The 19,333-nt window shown below is 42.6% G+C and overlaps 3 protein-coding genes across 4 annotated transcripts in view; 2 read left to right on the plus strand and 1 right to left on the minus strand.

Annotated features, from left to right (window-relative positions):
• Positions 1-2,299, minus strand: ddx52 (DEAD (Asp-Glu-Ala-Asp) box polypeptide 52; the record flags this gene model as incomplete). The annotated part of the gene is made up of 1 exon (XM_080853679.1): positions 1-2,299. The coding sequence occupies one exon, from the start codon at positions 2,297-2,299 to the stop codon at positions 398-400; it is 1,902 nt and encodes a 633-aa protein (XP_080709805.1). The 3' UTR covers positions 1-397.
• A 38-nt stretch (positions 2,300-2,337) lies between these two features.
• rps21 (ribosomal protein S21) lies at positions 2,338-6,014 on the plus strand (the record flags this gene model as incomplete). 2 transcript variants are annotated; one of them, XM_080853686.1, is made up of 6 exons in its annotated part: positions 2,338-2,400; positions 2,892-2,972; positions 3,601-3,664; positions 3,752-3,823; positions 5,355-5,410; positions 5,950-6,014. In XM_080853686.1, exons 2-6 carry the CDS (start codon positions 2,923-2,925, stop codon positions 5,957-5,959), a joined length of 252 nt encoding a protein of 83 aa, XP_080709812.1. In that variant the 5' UTR covers positions 2,338-2,400; positions 2,892-2,922. The 2 variants fall into 2 exon arrangements, with proteins under 2 accessions (XP_080709812.1, XP_080709813.1); XM_080853687.1 differs by lacking the exon at positions 5,950-6,014 and having other exon boundaries at positions 5,355-5,414.
• An 8,543-nt stretch (positions 6,015-14,557) lies between these two features.
• The window catches only part of lama5 (laminin, alpha 5), a gene marked incomplete at its 5' end in the record, with an annotated part of 67,207 nt that continues 62,431 nt past the window's right edge, over positions 14,558-19,333 (plus strand). Inside the window, 2 exons of the mRNA XM_080853934.1 lie at positions 14,558-14,842; positions 16,901-17,053. Coding sequence (XP_080710060.1) covers positions 14,558-14,842; positions 16,901-17,053 — 438 coding nt within the window. The remainder of the gene's footprint in view (positions 14,843-16,900; positions 17,054-19,333) is intronic.

Consider the following 19,333-nt stretch of genomic DNA (forward strand, 5'->3'; position numbering starts at 1 on the left):
TCAACACTCACTCAAAGGACACCCCTAACAAAAAACCTTTCCACAAACATTACATCTTTAATGTCATCTATGATGACAGAACGATGATTTCTTTTTTTGTATTTTAGAAAGTTTATTATATGTTAGGCCTACATATTCAAAATAGAACCTGCATGTTGTCATAGTAAACAGGTCATTTTAACATCCAAATTACACCTTTGCTTTATTTTCACTTGGTGGGTGCAGTAGCCAAAGACATATACATGCATCATAAAGCATGGCACAATACACCCTGTGTACCATCCAGGGATAAAGTTTGGAGAACTGAATGTCAGAAATATGAACTCAACTATGGTCAAATGTAGGCCTGATTCTGAATTGTCAAAAAACAAGATTTTTGATATCTCAACGCAGAACTTCAGGGCTCTAAAGCAAGGCTCTCAACAACGTTTCCGTTATCAGTTGTCTCTTGTGATGTCACCCCATCCTTGGGTGCAACTGCGGCCTGAACTTTCTTCCCCGCTTTCCTCTTTCTTTTTCTGCCTTTGCCTTTGCCCTTCTGAGTGACGAACTGTGGGGTTGTGCGGATAGATTGTCTCTTGGGAGGGGCATTCGCCAGCTGCCGTCTCTGTTTAGTCTCCAGTTTCCTGAACCCCGTCATGTAGTCAGGCACTGGACACCCTGCCTGTTTGATGACTGTAGCGATGGTGCGAATAAGGGGTTTGTCGTCCTCCGTGAAAAAAGTGATGGCTTTACCCTTGTGGCCCGCTCTCCCGGTGCGGCCGACGCGGTGGATGTACTCGATGGCAGTGGTTGGGAAGTCATAGTTCACCACCAGGTTGACCCCTTTGAAGTCGATGCCTCTAGCTAGAAGTGCAGTGCAGATCAGCACCCAGATCTTCCCTAATCTGAAATTCTTCACCACATTTTCCCGTTGCTGCTGGGTCCGGTTGGCATGGATCACGTCCACGTTGATGCCTTCATAGACCAGCTCGTGGAAGAGCTCCCGGGCGCGGTCGATGGACTGCACAAATACCAGCACAGGAGGCGTGAGGCCCTTCCTGATCAGGTTTCTGAACGCTAGCAGCTTCCCATTCTCTGCCCCTACAAACAGGAGCTCCTGCTCTACCGACTCTGCGGCAGAGTTCCTGGCTCCGATGTTGACCACAACGAGATTGTCCAGGTTGAGCTTGCACCATTTCTCAACATCAGGGGCACAGGTGGCGCTGAAGAATGCCCTGCGGAGGGCTGGCGAGGAGCACGCTTGGAAGATGGCTGCCAGCTGCTCCCTGAAGCCTGTTTTGCCGTCCTCAAACAGCTTGTCTGACTCGTCCACCACCAGCCACTCCACCGTGCTGAGGTTTAAAGCTGGCGGGTCCTGATTCAGCAGGTAGATGAGACGGTTGGGCGTGCTTACCAGTATGTCGAATACTTTTTTAGATTTAGGTCCTTGTTTTTGAACGGTGTCCTTTTTCTTGATGATGTGCACTCTGAGACCTGTTCCATCTACAAGGCTGAGGAGCTCCTTGTAAGTCTGATGGGCCAGCTCACGTGTGGGGGACATCACCAGGGCCCTGAAGCCCTTGTTGACTGGCTTGCGTAGGTTCGTGATGACAGGTAAACAGAAAGCCACCGTCTTCCCTGAGCCAGTTGGAGCACATGCAAGGATCTCCCGTTTGTGCATCATGACAGGAATGGCCTGCATCTGAATAGGTGTTGGGCTTTCATAGCCTGCTGTGCATATGTTCTGAAGAACTTTTGAATCTAGCTGATATTCATTCTGCAGCTCATTAAAGGTACAGACTGGATCTGGAATGTCTGTCCCATGCACATGGATCTTGTTCTGGCCTCGGATCTGATTTACCTTCTCTTGGTGGAGCTGCTTAAGTCTCTTCGCAGACAGCTGATCTTTGGCATCTTTAAGATCAATGGGCTTCTTTTCTGACGAGGAAATCCATTGTATTGCCTCATCCTCTGTCTTTCCAGGGGCTTTCTCTTTTGTCTTCTTCTTCCGAGATGAATTCGAAGTTTTCCCTTCATCTTTCAATTTCCTTTTGACAGATTTAGACTCCTGCTCCAATTCCAAGTCCTTCTCGTCATCCTCCTCGTGATCCTCCTCATTCACAATATTTTGACTTCCCGAGCTAAAAAAGTCTATTGCTGTTAGAGGATCAGTGGAGCCTTTCTTCGGTTGTGGTCTCAGCACCTTAAATCTTTCGGCATCTTTTCCAAATCTTTGATAATTAAATTTCGTTCCAGCCCCAAGCCTCCTAAACAGGTCGTGTGTATCCATCTTGCCAGCGTGCAATCTACTTCCCATGTGCGAAAAGCTACGAATTGTCTGTTACTTCCGGGTCGAAGCAACAACGCAACTTCCTTTCTCTACCTCGTTCCTTTCCGACTCAGCCATATTTTAAAGTGGTAAGTGAGTACGACTCTGCTCTCTTTAAAACGTTCAAATACACAATTTAAAGGTTACGGATATTTCAATTTGGGTCGAGAAATTTCTGTTAACGATATTGATTATCGGAGTTTGTAAGTTTCATCTAAAAAGTTGTCCTTAATGTTACTCTAAAACCAGATTCTATGAGGCCTGGTAAGCTTCGTAGCAGCCACATGCTGCTAAAAAACGGCATGAGCATACCAGCTAGCTAGCTGCCTTGCTATAAGGCGTCTCCTGGCGGTGTATACTCCAACGCGCTTATGTGTCGTTATAAAATTGCTGTTTTTTCGCTTAAATTCTGAATGCCGAAGCATAGCATGAGCTAGTTAGTTGCCTTTCTTGAAACCAGCTTGCTATGATATGTAGCATACCCATACAAGCTAGGGTGTAACGCTAGCTTGCTATTGATTTGCCTGGTCGGCCAATGTTTCTAATAAGAAGTTATATGTTGATATCCCGAACATTGTAGGTCGACTCGACGTTGTACCTTTGCAATCAACATGCAGAACGACGCTGGTGAATTCGTGGACCTCTACGTCCCCCGCAAATGGTAAGAATAAGTACCGCCATTTTTGAGTTATCAGCGATGTACAATTGGATACTGTATACAGCGAAGCATGCTCAGTAATTTCACCACCTGATTACATTTCAGCTGTAGGACTATCTGCCCTAAATATGATTTTGCAATTTCACCCAAAGTAAATATGCTACTCACGCAGTCATCGAAAGCAGTGAGCTGACTTTCTGGAGCACCGGTGTTCTAACCATCATAGTGGTTATCGGATGTTTTCCTTACTTACTGGTCACATTATTTTTGTTCTAAAGTTTTGCCCTATAACCTATTGTTTGAACAGTAGTTGGGAATATGGTTGATTGTCGATCATGGGCAACACATGTCAGGTGTCAAAAACCAACACTAGCATCTTGTCATTTATGTCAAATGTAAAGTATTCTTCACGTTTTCAGTGTTTGCCAGTGGCGCACTATAACTACCAGACTGCTGTTTATTGGTTAAACGAAAATTTGTTCAACCCTGCTCTGCTAGTTCAGATGATATTGGACACAAGCATACTTTCTGGCTGCTATAACCCAGCAAAATGCTTGTAGTAGTTGGTGTTTAGTGTTAGTATTTGAATAACATATTGTATCACTAAAAGGTATTGCCTTGTGTTTTTCAGCTCTGCTAGCAACAGAATCATTGGCGCTAAGGACCATGCCTCCATCCAGATGAACGTCGCTGAGGTGAGCTGAGATGTTTGCACTATTATGTTATTCAGTTATCGTTCAAAGTAGATGGCTGATGAAAGTGCCTTGTTTTGTTGTCTGCAGGTTGACAAAGTCACTGGCAGGTTTAACGGACAGTTCAAGACCTACGCCATCTGTGGAGCCATCCGTAGAATGGTATGATCCCCCTTTTTGTAAACCATTGTGAACATAGACATAAACGATGCTTTACTAAAGTAGTCACTCACATGTCCGAGAAAATTATGTGTTTCTTGGACGTATTCAAATCAATTCTGTCCTACTTTTATAATGCTTCAAATGAAAGATACTGATTTTATATGTACTATGTACTAGGTTTGTACTCCAGACTAGCAACAAAGATGTAACAATAGTTTTTACAGCATTGGGTCTCCAAATAAATTGCTCAAATATACCAATTTGCATGCTTTTATCAGTGGCAGCTGTCTTGTTTGTGTTTACAAGATAAGTCTGTTGGTCAGTTAGCTTGCTAGTTTAAGCAGGGTTTGTGCAGGTTACTAAAAAGTGTAAAATCCATGAATCTGGATTTTAGACCTCAAAGTCTTTAAATGTCTTAAAACATCTTCATTTTTCATTTTGTTATCATCAAGTTGAGGTTACTTGAGTGATGTCGGATTAACTTCAGTATCTTTCAGAGTGTGGTTAGGTGGCAGAGTTTGTATTGGTGGCCTACCGCTAATTGTGTGATGGTTCTATTATTTAGTTCTCACAGCTCATCGGTATTAAACTGTGTACAGTTTTCCATGTTGATAGTGAACTGGCTCATCCCTTTGCATCTTGAACAGAACGAGAAATACTGTCATTGTAACACAAGACTAATCCTGGCTATTTTGGTCGCATCTGAAGACTTACAATATCCACCTATAATAGATTTTACGTAAATATAAGTGACTCGCTGACACGCTGCAAGTCTTTCATTGAAATGGGAAGGTATTTTCAACATATACGTTTGCATATTTTTTTTCCATTCTTTAACATTTCTACTGAAGGTAGGTACTCTAAATTCATAGTATAGTCTTTGGGTTATAGCTTACCATTAATATTACCCAGCAAAATAGGTGTATTATCATAGGTTGATGGTTTTAAAAGAACTGTAACCTCTGTCCTTAGTCAATGTAGTTGATTTGACATACTGTACACCTGATTATAATTTAATCCTTCAACTTCAAACCCAATCTAAAAGATGATAAAATTGAAAATATGCCTGGGGTGGATTGATTTTGTATGGTGAGCATCAGGTGTATAATAGCAATGGGTGAGCTGTTTCAGACTAGGTTCCCTGATTCTGAAATTGCTTAGACCTTTAAGAATGTAGCCTCATTCTTATTTACACACACTTGCATACATGCAGTGCTGTGTACAAGCATGCTCCTTTGAATGTGAATTCTTTGCCAGTATAGATATAAAATAAGTCTTAAATTGCAGAAAGGGGGATTTGTCTTGAATTTGAACCTTCAGAAACCCTGTTTCAGCCAAACTTTAAATGTTATTGTAAAACATTATTTTGAGGTTCTATTGTCATGTTGTCGAGTGTCTGAGTGAATTATTTGGACTGTTTTGTTTTACAGTTTCTGTCCTTGGTATGCCATGTATGTCATGGATTTATGAGCTTCTAATTGCAAACCGAAATAAATGGTTTCAGATTTTCATGTCAACTTTTTCCTTGCAGGGTGAGGCAGATGACTCCATTCTGAGGCTGGCAAAGGAGGATGGCGTGGTATCAAAGTAAGTCATTTCCTGTCTTCAAAGGGTCCTACAGAATCCCTAGAACACTGCAGAGACTTCTTTCAGCTTATGTCCCTCTTTGGGTTGTGTACCAATCTGGGTGCACACAAAAAAGAAAGGCTCTTTATTTTACCCCTATGGGTAAAGTAGGACACCATCACTTGTGTCTATCTGTAGTAGGTAACATAGTGAAGATAAACCCACCATAAGTTAGCTGTGTATTGATGAGAAAAATGAGTCTGCCTATCTCAGTCCATCTGCGGGACTGGTGTAGTGAATTGGGTGGTTATGATGGGGTTGTGAAATTAGCACTTCTCTTATTTTTTATAAATCAGGAGCATCACTCCTATTGAGAGTGTAATATGCAGTAAACATCATATAGAGTCTCTTCGTCTCAGGCAGTAGCACACTTGCAGTCAATCAAAGGCAGCATGTTGGTGAAGGTGTAATTCTCATGTTGAATGCATGGGGAATTACTTCAATTGATCTCATGTAAGGGCACCGGCCACACCCTAACACACTCTGATTTCTTTTTACAGGACCATCTAAGTGAGGAAGTGAATTCTTGGAGTTTCTTTGTAAAATAAAAAAAAGAAATGTGAAATTGCTGTGTGGTCTTTTATTTCAGCACGTGTCTTGAGAAACTATGATTTAACTTTTCAGACATAAGAGTTCAATGCCAGGTTATTTAAGACTGCTGTTGACTTCAACCCAAAATTTGTTACGGTCACATCTGAGCGCATTGTTGACACAGACCTTCAAACTTGCATGTTGACCCATCAAAAAACTGCATGCATGTGTTCAGTTTCACCAATTTCCCCTTTTTTTGGCTGTTAGCCTTAAGTTCCAAAGTAATCCAAAAAGAGTGTTAAGCCAGGATTGGCAGAGTGGCTATTCCATTTTTATTTGCTAGTATAATGAGCTTTACACCGGTGCAGAGCCTACGAAAAATGACCTATTACATCTGATATATTTGTTAGCACCCATCAAAAGCAGGGCCAGATTTGTCTCTTGGAATTGGGAAGCATGATCATCAGACCATTCTTTCTCCATCAGATCATTAGGGAACGATGTAGGCTGACCAAGAATTTCTGTTATTGTCCTAATACAATTAAGCTGTGGTACTGTAAGATCATGTGTTAAAACTGGTAGAGAAGACTACTCAAGCCATGCAAAAACGATTAGCATAATTATCACTAAAGAAATACTGAGACAACCAATAAAGTAAACTTGAGGTTCCCAGTGTCACAGAGCCTTTGTTCTGGGGAAGTGAAAAATTCTCCACCTTTATTTGTTGAAAGATAAATCATTTACCTTTTTATAGTAAACTGTCTCTCATCTGGCACTGCCTTTTCTGACACTACCATAGCACACTGTAATAATGCTACCCTTACTGCACAGAATCTGCCTTTATTTTATGTTAAACCTTTATGTATGTCTGGTTTGTTTGTCAGAATGATGAATTACATTTTCACCAGTGGAATCTTCTAGTTTTCTCCTACATGGGTGTGAATTGTAATCTGGCTCCCTAAAGATGGTCAAGAGTTGTTTTTCTAGCAAGTTGCAAGTGAAAAACACTTCCAGCAGGATCAGTGGGCTCTGGTTCTTTTAATGCTGTCTACGTCGGTCATTCAGGAACTTTGCACTATCGAGCATAAAGCATATTCAGTTCTCGAGATGTCTTGATTTCCCTTAACCAGCGAGTGGCGGTATTGATCCAAATATCACTAAGCCTAATCAACATAACCTGTGAAGTCTATTAAAGTTCACAAATGGTAATATTTCAAGTCATGTATTCTGGCATGACTTCATTTTATGGAATGGGACTTCAGAGCATGCAAACTGTCATTATGTCTCCCCCTGAAACAGCTGTTTTCAACTGTTTCCCATGGAATGAGCTTGTAGTTAGCCATTGGTTTGATGACAGGCTGAATAGGTGCTGTGGAGTGCCTTAGCTTAACCTTTTGTGGTGTATGTTCAAACTGTGAGACAAACTTTGGAAAGGAACTTCTTGTGATTTTTTATTTTTTTTGTCTATGAAACCTTTGAGAATTTGGGGGCATGTCATACTATAATTTCAAATTAGCGATAAGAACAATATATTGGTTACAAACTTTGGTTTATATAACCATTGTTTATATGAAAATATAGAATTTGACATATGATTAAAAGTCTTTTTGTGAAACGTCCTGTTCCAGCTACGGACCTCTGTTTTGGTCTCACCAGCTCTCTTGGCCAAAAAAATCCAACCAACACTTTAAGGCTTTTGCCTCTTAATTACAGTTAGTCCTCAGTTGTCATCTTCATTTCTCTTCCCCTCTCTCCACAGAGGTTAAAGACTGTCTGTTACTACGTCATTAAAGGAGCACTGTCTTTTGGAAGCTAAGATTAGAGCTCTGGTGTCAAGCCCTGAGCCCTGACCAAACAACCTCCTAAGAGCTCTGAACAGGTTCACATGCCACACAGATGTGACTGACCACCAGGACTGCCTGGAGTTCACCACGGCCACATTTCAGGTGTGGTGGTTAAAAAAAAAAAACCTTCAACTCCCAATTTACCCCCAAAGTGCCTGTTACAGTGTGGGAATCCAGATAGTCAGGACGCTCATGACTGTCCTTTGGCCATATCCTGAGTACCCAGATAAGAGGCTGCAGACTCGAACAAAACACACAGCGACGGTGGTGGTGTGGTCCCGTTAGTGTGTAGCAATATGAAAAACCCTGCCCAAGATAAGCTTCCCGTCAGAAGTCTTGTCTCTAGTGGTGGTGGCAGCCTGTTCTGTGGACGATCACCCGTCCTGTCAGATGTGGTTTGACCCCCTGCTGTGCCCCCTCTGTCTTCCCTGCCCTCCTTTTGACAGCTGCTAATCCTGTGTTGACGTTGGGAATGACTGGGATCCCACCCGGCCTCTCTCAAGCACTAGGGGTTTACGGCCTCCTCATATGCCTGTGCATATGCTGCTCTCCGCTAGGCCCAGGTGATGCTCACTAAGCGAGAGGCTTTCTTTTAGATAAGACTGAGCCATTCGTGAAGTGAAACTGTATGGAGCCTCGTCCATAGCATTCTGTGTTTAAAAACTAAGAAGGATAAAATTATGTTGATGGATGATGAGTCAAAGGAGTCAAGTGAATTTCTAAGAGCCAAGCTTACCAAATTTTTATGTGAATCATCCATCTTTAACATGTTATTGTGGCATTCAAATGTCCTGAACACAGAGCCTTCATTTAACCTCACAACATGCAACAAGCCTCACATCACAAATACTTGAAGCAAGGGCGTAGGTTTGTTTTCAGCTTTGGTAGGGACACCGCCCCCCCATATAAAAATGTTTTATTATATGGTTTTATTATATGGTTAAATATTAACATTTGTGTACTAACTTATAGAACTTTGAACTGATTTAAACATAATACGAATAATGAAACCTTGGTTCAAATACAGAAACAGTATTCTGCACTGAAAATAAATAATAATAAATTAATGAATAAGAAACGTTCTCCACATCATTCTTTTTGTTGTCCTTTTTTTTGGATATCCCAAACATATGTATGGACATCCCAATTGATAGCACCTTTTTACTCCCTACAAGTATAACATTTATTCTCAAAATAGCCAGTGTGAATGATATCATTCATGGGTAACATTGAACAGAGCTGGCGATCTGCTTTTACGTGCTGAGAACGTGAGCCTTTTTAACCAATAAAATGGCAGCATCTTGTCTCGCAGGCTCAAGGGCGCATTGGAAAACATGGAAAAGTATTTTTTTTTCACTCTTCTGGGCGACGAACATAGTATAGATAATAATACGAATGAGTTTGCAAAGATATTGCACAAAATATTTTTTTCTGACAGGCAATTCTAATTAACAAAATATTGGTGGGGCCAATTGTGTTTCCCAAACTTTGGTCGTGACTAGTCCCTATGGACCAAATGCAAACCTACGCCCTTGACTTGTAGTACTGTGCACACACTCCATGGTACCTGCTGACCGCAATGGGAGAGAGAAGATTGCCAATCCTATTTTCTGAAGCACAGCAATGACGCAGGTGGCTGGAGGGGAACAGGCCCCCCGCCTGGCCTCTGGTGCTTCTGGCCCCTGCCGGAGCACATTCATTCACAGGGGGAGACGAGTGCCTTAACTCGAACAGAGAGAAGCCAGAGGGGTGTTTTTTGTGCACAGCAGAACACTTTGTGCCCCCAACAAAAGAGCCCCTTCGCCCTCTCACAGATTCAAGAGGGCCACCACCGGGAGAAGTACCGCTCATTCAAAAGCACCTTTTTTACTCTTGATATTTTTTCAGCTTAAGGTGGAATGGAGGGAGAGATGGAGACGATAACAGAGCAGGCTTTTATCCGATTCCCTAGCCGCACCCCGAGTACCTTAAATACGGTTGATTCGAGACGATAACTGCTCCCTTCATGTATTAAACAGAACAAATGATTCAATAATCTGTCATATATGGTAGTTTTCAGAGTGGTCAGCGAGTGTGACGTGTTCTTTGTTAGAAATCTACTCTGTTCATAACCCCTCAAAAAATAGTTTTCCTTCAGTATCTTTAGCTTGTTGCTCCACCGCACACTCTCACTCACTGTGTCCTCCCCTCATTTGTGAGCCATGTTGCGTACATCCCCTCTTATCAGCCCCTGTGCCTTTGTGCCCTTTCAGGAGCACTGGGCTTCAAAGCAGGTAAGCTCCACAACAGAGAGACGCTGCTGAAGAGTGGTGGAGGAGGAGGAGGTGGGACAAAATAACTGGAATTGGGTGACTGGCTTGTGGAACCGCATAGCGTGTAGGTACCTGCTATCCTCATCAGACAGACATCAAAGGGTGTCGAAGTAGCTTCCTCTCTCCCCACAGTCTGCCCTTCATTCACACACACACACACACACACACACACACACACACACACACACACACACACACACACACACACACACACACACACACACACACACACACATATACACTCACACACACACACACACACACATACACACACACACACACACACACACACACTCAAACACACACACAATGCCACTTCAAGGAAAGGTCCCAGAATGCAATTGAATTCTGTAGGTTATTATCTGATTTGGAGGATGTGGGAGAACTGTGGTCTAAACAAGAGATTATGTTTTAGGGGATTGAGGCCAGTCAGCCTTAAATATGCACTGTGCTGTGAACTTTTGAATTTTGTATTTATGATTGTATCTGATCAAGATACATTCAGAGTAGGGGATTCCACTGGCAGTCTGGTGGAGACAGACACCGTTCTTTAGTTTTGGCAGACACACTGTCACCCGCAGGACCGTCGGGTCCTCATCCTCATATTGGGATTTCATCTTCTCCTTCAGCAACTTTTCATTAAATATATTTGATTTCACTCATGTTCAGGTTAATCATGTCAACATTAATATCATCAGGAACAGGAACGTACAGGAACACAGAGAGGCTGAAAAACATTTAAATGAAATTTAATTAAATGAATATGTTTACTTCACATGCAATACATTTCCACCATCTGTGCTGTTTTTTTTAAGTCTATGCTGTCAGCAGTTTTTGTGGTCTGGCCAGTAATTAATTCTGCAATTTGCATGTAATGATAGCAGCCTTGTGCATCAGCCTTAAGTGAGAGGTGTTGAGGTACACGGGGGGGGTTACATCATCTTCATATGTGTGTACAATAAGCAGAGTGACAGATGCAGCAGGTGTTGCTGTGTGACGAGGGTCGTTTCTGCCTGCAGTGAAGCAGAGCCTACAACAGGCACATCATATGTTCACCATCTAATACTCAGCTGCTTATCACTCTTCTCCTGCCACTCGGTGGATGTTTGAGCCAGGTCTGTCTGTTACACAGAAACACACTTTTATTAACTCTTTCCCTCACTCTACCTCCTTGCTATATAGCAGGGGTATGGGGTATGAACAGCTAGCTGCATGGGTAATTTAACCTGTTGTCTCAGTTGCCACTCTGCCACTTGAAGTCTGTGTGGCAGTCATAGTATGCTGCTTGCCTGCTCATGCTCTGAGGTATGCGTGTGCTCAGGTCCTGAAATCTGTGACTTAAATTAGTTTGAGACACAACAAGGATGGCTTTAGAGCGTTTGTTATCACATCATCTTTCTGTGATGGTTGATCTACAAAGGCTGGTTTGTATATAAAAACAAGGATGGATTGCATTTTATCTTTGTGGTTCCACAATGCACTATCCTTCAACAGTACTCCTTTTAAGTGTGTAATGTGCATGTTTGAATCAGACTGCCTCTGTAGCTGTGTGTATAGAATGCATGGCAGCCAGAATTATATTCAGTAATTTTATATGCCTTGAGACAGGAGTTTTATTGATGCCTGAAGCACTCCCAGCTTAGCATATAGCAAATTGCTGTGAACCAGAGTGATTCAGTGTGTACAAGTGTGTTTTTAATTGTGTGTGTGTGGGTGGGTGTGCGTGTGTTACGCGTAGCATTGAACAATGAGGTTTAGTCATACATCCACCAAAGGACTGAAGCAGAGAGCAATTGGTGGGGTGTTACCAAGACAACTGGTGGTTCATTCTTAATTTCCAAAGGAGCTCCTTGGTGACCAGGAAGTGACTTTGGCCTGAAACTCAGTGAAGTAGATTAATTGAGTGACACGGGCAGTGTGGAGCTCGCCCCTCATTCACATGGCCCTTCTCAGAGTTTACTCACCAACCTTTGAAGTAGATTGTGACAGGCACACACTGCACCTCCCTGATCTTCCTTAGAACGAGACCTGCCACAGCCCCCTTTTCAAAAAGGCCTCCCTCCATCTCCTCTCCCGGTGTCCCGGGAAGGAATTTTTTCTTGTTTATCAGTAAATGAGACCTTTGTTGCGTTAGCAGCTCCACTTGAGACTTCCTTAAATCACACAGATCGCTCACCCCATGTCAGTTTGCTGTGACACTCCGCAGAGAGCAAGGGTCAAAGGTTGACACATGTATGGCAGACGGCGGAAGAGTAAACCCTCACCCTCATGTGTGTGAGTGTGTGTGTGTGTGTGTGTGTGTGTGTGTGTGTGTGTGTGTGTGTGTGTGTGTGTGTGTGTGTGTGTGTGTGTGTGTGTGTGTGTGTGTGTGTGTGTGTGTGTGTGTGTGTGTGTGGTTGTCTCCATGTTGTATTTGGGTGCCTGTGTTGTGCTGTTGTCGGGCCCACAGCAAGTGCCTTGTGGTGAATTTGCATCTGGCACCCACTCGGGCTGAAACACAAGTTTTGCATCAAACGGCGTCAGAGGAGATCATGATGGATGCTTCTCTTTCTCTAGATGTCGTAGGTGATCCTGTGCCACTACCTTGTGTGTGTTAGGCGATTTAATGTACTGGACACCAGTGCTGTGGTCCAGGTGGACAATAGGACATGAGCAGAAAACATCTGCACTATTTACCCTTCCCTTGCTCTCTCTCTTTCTCTCTCTCTCTCTCTCTCTCTCTCTCTCTCTTGCTTGCTCACTCTCTTCATCTCTCTCTCACACACACACACACACTCACTTTGTTCTCTGGAGCAGTGCCATGTAATTAAGCCTCAGGTGCTGCAGACTGGAAAATGAAAGCTTGTGTCTGCAGAGAGAGGAGCACTACACAAGACTGTCCCCGTGCCAACAGGATGGAGACCGGAGTGGGATTATGTTCCTTTACCAAACTACAAAAACAAGTGTTGGTACAGTAATCTGCATGGTCAGAGCTATGAACATACAACGCTCTACAGGGTCTTTTCCCCGTTAGTTGTTCCCGCCTTTGCTTTGGTTGATGATTAGCCCATATTTTATAGGCTTGTACTACCATTGCCCAGTGCTAGTATGTGTTTCTGGTGATACATGTATTTGCTTGATTATGCAAATCATAGTGAACCATTAAAATAATTGGTTGATGATGGACATAATGGACAGTGACAAGTAACAACACAAAAACATGATTACAGAACAATTCAGTGGCCACAAAGATTATTAAACCAAGATGATGTGTTCTTATTCAGGACTGAATTGGCCCTTAACCAGCCCATGGGAAATGGGAGGGGAGGGTCCCATGGGACAAAGGCGGTGGCGTTTTGATCAGGTTAAACACAGGCTTGTGTGCTTTCCCTGTGTGACTAAAACACACACACACAAAGAGACACTTACCGTTGTGTATTTGTCATCTACTCTTTGCCCGCCTTGTGTACATTTACAACATTTTTCACAGTTTGAATAAACATCCATTATCATTTTTGTGACTGTCAGGGTTGTGTCTGGTAGGAGCAAAAAGATTGTGCTGACTCTGTTAGATAGGGTGGGCACACTAGAAGATGGCTTCCCCTGTCTTGGAGAGCAGACTCTCTTAGCAAGCTGAGAGATAGGTAGTACAAAGGCCTCTCAAGAACAGTTTTGGGTTGTTTTTGGATATTCACCAAAAAGTGATATCAAGTTCTTTTTCCACAGACTGATACAGATTGTGCCGCAGTATTTTTAGGACAAAAAGGAAGGAAAGTGGTTTCTAAGATACCCACAATGAATTTCCTGCAGAGATTGACAGTTAATTTGCCTTGTGAAGATAAGACAGTGCCTGAAGTATCAAGTAATCAAGGTCACCTCACATTTTAAAACCGCGAATATAATTTTTTTCAAGTCAGAAACATGGATATACTATGGATATTTTTCACGTCAGAAACATGGATATATGGACATTGTCGCATGTCGTGAAGGATTTCTGTCTTAGTACATATTCAGCGAGAACCTGGTTGTTATGCTTTGGCTTGGGTTTCAAGAAAGGGGATAGGTGAGGAAAGGGGAGGGTTTGGAACGACACATCTCAGTAACTTTAGGCCGCTTGGCGCAATACGCAGTGGTGCGTTCGTGCTGAACTACGCAGCACACAGTGCGAGAGGGAGCTCGAGCGCAGGTTTGTTGCTCATTGAAGCGCGAAGAGCCGACAGCGCTGCAACGCTGTCTACCCCTGTGTGCACAGGGAGTAAAATTTCAGGGAAAACATTACAAAACCCAGACCAAAAGGGTCTCTTTTGGAGATAGTGTAGACATTATTTCGCATGGCACTTAAAAACAACAGGACTTCGTATCTCACGGATGCTTTAAATCGGCATATTATTCTTCGGTGTGAATAGTTAACATAACAAAATAGACCTAACGCGCAGGTGAAGATGGCGAGGGCACTGCCAGGGGTGACCGGACTCCCAACTTTTAGAAAAACGCGACATTCGGTATTGTTAGTATTATCATTTATTTGCGGCTTATCGGCTCAGGAGTTTCCTCTCAACGGAGCACACGGGTTCAGTTTGCACCCACCTTACTTCAATTTAGCAGAGGGGACAAAAATCACGGCTTCAGCGACCTGCGGAGAGGACGAGAACGGAAGACCGATCCAGGACCTATACTGCAAACTAGTCGGTGGACCAGTGTCTGGTGACCCCAGTCAAACTATACAGGTAAAGCCAAACTCATGCCATGACACTCTTATATGTTCGTCAGTGGACATTACAGTTACGCTAAACTAGACGTATTATGACTCCGTGTGCATTTTGAACTGTGGTTTGACGCTTCATGATGTCTAGTTATAGAAATCTGAACATAAAATTGGACTTTTAGCCTTTTAAATGGACAAAGGACAAGCGGAATGTCACTCAGTGGATGTGTCAGTCGTGTGGCCAAATTAACTTTTCTCAAAATACACATTTATGTCTAGTCAACTTTTAGAAATGTTTCTGGTTGCACACAATGGCTGCTGTAGTTGAGGGAAACAACTCGATGAAGAGCGTAATTATTTTTATACAGTGGGGTCACCTGTTCCTCCCCAGTTCAACTTAGCGTTTTTAGAAAGACGCATGAAACCTCTGCCAGATGGTTCCCACGGGGCACGGACAGTGCATGTTGGCAAGTCGGTGAAATGTGCAAACATTGTAAACTGTAAAATGCAGCCCCCTGCAGAACTTTTTTGCAAGGATTTCCCAGTGGAATTCCTGGTATTCCTGAGGGCTTGAGTGAGCGTGGAGGGAGCGACCGCGACAGCGGTCATCTGCGGGAGTCATGGGCCGAAACATCAAAAGATTATGCTAATAAGTAGAGACCTGCTCTGTTCTACAATGCACCCCTGCAGCTGTGTTCTCACGAACCCGAAAACTCATTTCGGTCAGCCTTAGGGGTTCATAAAAAAGAAATTGTGAGAGAGCAATCCGACAGCTTTAGCACTGAACAGAAGAGAATTATGCATCAGTGAATAAATCAATAAAATGTCATCTGAACTAGTTGTGACAGGTGATTTTGAATTACTTTGAAATTTATAGGACTTGATTACGTGCAACAAATGGTTAACTTAATCGTCTATCTTCACTTCGAATGAACTTAACCACGACGGGTAGCCTATCTGAGAACGTGGTTGTCATGAAAAGCTTGCAGGGTTAATGCTGGATAGGACACAGAACACACTTCAGCCACACCCCTTCTGGTATTCATGCAGTATGTGAGCTAGCAGTATATGTACTATTTTTTAATTATTCTTCATCATGACAGAATCCAAAGTAAATTCCATGTTCAGTATACATTCATTTTAATAAGCCATTACCACAAAATTAGATAATTAATCCTTACTATTGTGATGACACGTGCAGATGAAAGAAAAGCACAATTAACACATCTTCATCATGTTTTAAATGGAATTAGTGATGTTCATCTCAAGTGACATCTCAAGTGAGTGTCTCTGTCTTCTCATGTAGTTTCACCTAAAACCTTAACCCACACATTTTTATCAGGTTGTTTCCAGTATTTTACTATCTCCCTCTTCAAATCAAATTTCTGCGATTACCTTGAAGCAAATGGTTCGCTTCAGGCTGAAAAGGTTGAAACAGGGATTACTCCCTGTCATTTTAAAAGAGATGCAGTGCTCCTTCTCAAGGTTCTTGAAGTGCTTCCTGTTCATAAACACATCCTTTAAAGGGTGTTTTTCAGTCAGTTTCAAGTCAAAGAGAGAGAGACAGAGAGAGAGAGAGAAAGAGAAAGAGTGCCAGTCACCCTTGAACTCTGTGACACAAGAAGAGATTAGGTTTCTCATTCAGCCCTTTCAGAGTGGTTACACTGCACTTTGATGAATTGGAGCTGTTAACTATAAGAAAAAAAGATAAAAACACCCAGTGTCAATGACATATTTTACTTAACCTGTTTTACTTGAATTATAGAGTACTGTCTTAACTCCACATACATTTTGGGCTTTGGGGTACATAAATGAGAATATAAGAGGCATGCGGAAGATTCTTCTTTTCATGGTTTTTAATCAAGTAATTTGCACTGCTACGTTACTTTTCAGAGCAGTTCACTAAATTATAAACCTTTAGTACATTCAAACAATGCCTTTGTGCTCTATATAAGGCCCTATCTGTCATATCAACATATTGAAACGTGATGTGTATCTTTATTAGATATTCTTTAAATGCACCCATTGTTATGATTGGGGTGATAAATGTTTTTTCAACGGTATGTCATTTGTGTCCCAGGGCCAGTACTGTGATATCTGCAGCGCGGGCGAAAGTGACCGAGCTCACCCCATCACCAATGCCATTGATGGGACTGAGCGCTGGTGGCAGAGCCCCCCATTGTCCCGCAGCGTGGAGTACAACGAGGTCAACGTCACCTTGGACCTGGGGCAGGTAGGCTTGTGTTTCACACACCCTCATCTTATTCTTCCTTACCACACTCTTCTCTCCGCAATATTCCTCTTTATTTCACTCTCTTATATTGTCTCTCCTATGACTCCTCTCTGCCACCTCTCTGCACAGTATCCCCTCTAACCTGTGAACTACTTCACACTTTTTTTATTTTTTTTTAAAGGGGTGTCTTAGCCTGACGATGTCATATTAATAATTCTAGTCAGAATATGAGTCTGATGCTGAGCCATTGGGCTGTGATTATGGGGCGTGTTTCAACGAACCAAGAAAAAAAATGCCTTTTCGCTCAATTGAATACCTACAACTAATCAGAGCAACATAGTATGACCATCTGATACATTAAAACTTTTACCGGATCCCGTAAGAAGGATGACGAAAACATATTTTCGATCGACAAATGCCTTGATCGCGTTTCTCTGTTCCTCTTTCAAAATGAATGCGCTATCAATATCTGTGAGATATGCCTGCTCACTTACTTATTAGCAGCAAGGCTATAGCTAGCTACCATTTGTTTCAATGTTTGTTTTTGTCTACGCATTAGTATAACCTATCAATAATGGTCTAGAGTGCTTCAGTTAAGACCTACAATCCTCGGCAACATTCGTGTTGCACATACACAACTAACCGAGTCAATGTAGACATAAAAAAGTCGTGTAGATAGCTTAAATCATATAAAATATGTCCCACTAAGCTCCCAAAACGGCGCCATCTTTGTTCGATGTATATTCTATCTATCTAATCAACTCAAGCGTTGGTTGGTCATCGGTTGGTTGGTCATCTGTCCATCATCGCCCTTACAATTTGATTGGTCAGATCACTTTTCCGAGACGTTGAATCTCTCCCAACTAGCTCAAGTCCAGACTGAATCTCCCAGACCAAAAATTTTCAGGCTGGTATCCAGGCTAGGGGTGTCTCTTTCATTCTTTTAATTGTATGCCCTCGTTATATCTGTCTTACATCTGCTTCCCCCGACACACACACAGGTACACATGCCTTTCTGTCATCACGCGAACATGTAATAACGTACAGCAGGCTCTCTTATCTGATGTCTGAGACAATGTCCTTTTCTTTGGCATATTTGCTTCAGGTAACTGCACATTTACACACAAGCCTGCCTTTTATTCAATCCTCAGACAAACTTTTACACAGGTTCTGTTTTTTGGAATGGTACTCTGCGCATTTTTCATTGAGACCATTTATGAATGAGCTCTGCGGACTCTTAAGGTTAAGTTTAAGGTGATAGAGGACATTCTCACCATTACATCTGCTTGTTTTTCCTCCTGACTTCTCCCCACTCCTCCTGTTCTCCCAGCCCTTACCTGTACCTCTGCCTCTCCTTTGTAAACACTAAGCTCTCTGGCATATAGGATTGCACAGCTCTACTGCTGCAGAAGCCAAGAGTAAATACAGCCATTTGTTGAGTGGAAAGATGAGAGAGAGAGAGAGAGAGAGATAGATAAAGAGAGAGAGGGAGAGAGAGAGCGATAGAACAAACATGAAGGGATGGGGTGAGGCAAAAGAGTGGTGGGAGAGATTGGCTTTGTGTGACACTCAGCGATTTACCTTGAACAAAAGGCAGTTTCCTAGTGACAGGCTGTGCGCAGGCGGGTTTGTACGTTAGAGACTGGGAGAAAGTTGGCCCTCAGGGCCCAAAAATGATTTGATATCAGCTCTTGTGTAACTACGTGAAAAAATAGTGGCAGTTCAACTGTGGTCCAGTTAGCACACTGTACAAGGTAGTTGGTGCAGGTGTTTATTTGAGACTTTTGTTTAATGTAACAGTTACACAGTCAAATTGATAAACAGTTATTCCCATACTTTGAAATAAAATGTATATCATGGTAAATTGCACCTTAGATTGCACAGTCCCTAATCTCCAGTAGTATTGTTGGATGCAGCGGTATGTGTTTCCACTCTCCCCCATAGCGTCCCTCCCATGATCCCAAACTAATCTCTCTCTCTCTCTCTCTCTCTCCTTCTCTCTGTCACTCACCCTCCCTCTCTCTTTCTCTCTCGCTCTCTCCCTGTCATTTCTGAATGGAGGCACAGAGCTGTGACTGCCTTTGTGCTGTTCTCTTTTTTTTTATAAGCGTACTGTTTTCCTTGTGTCAGTAAAACCTACTTGTTAAAAACAAATGCTAGGGATATTATGGAGTCCTTTAGTAGAAGAGAACAGGAGGGATACTCTTCCTTTAGGTTCCCCTCTTTTCAGTAGTCACTCAGACAGGAATGCAGGTGGGCTTGGCGATCTGTGTGTGTGTG

This window comes from Sprattus sprattus (genome assembly GCF_963457725.1).
Source record: "Sprattus sprattus genome assembly, chromosome: 16".
NCBI lineage: Eukaryota > Metazoa > Chordata > Actinopteri > Clupeiformes > Clupeidae > Sprattus > Sprattus sprattus.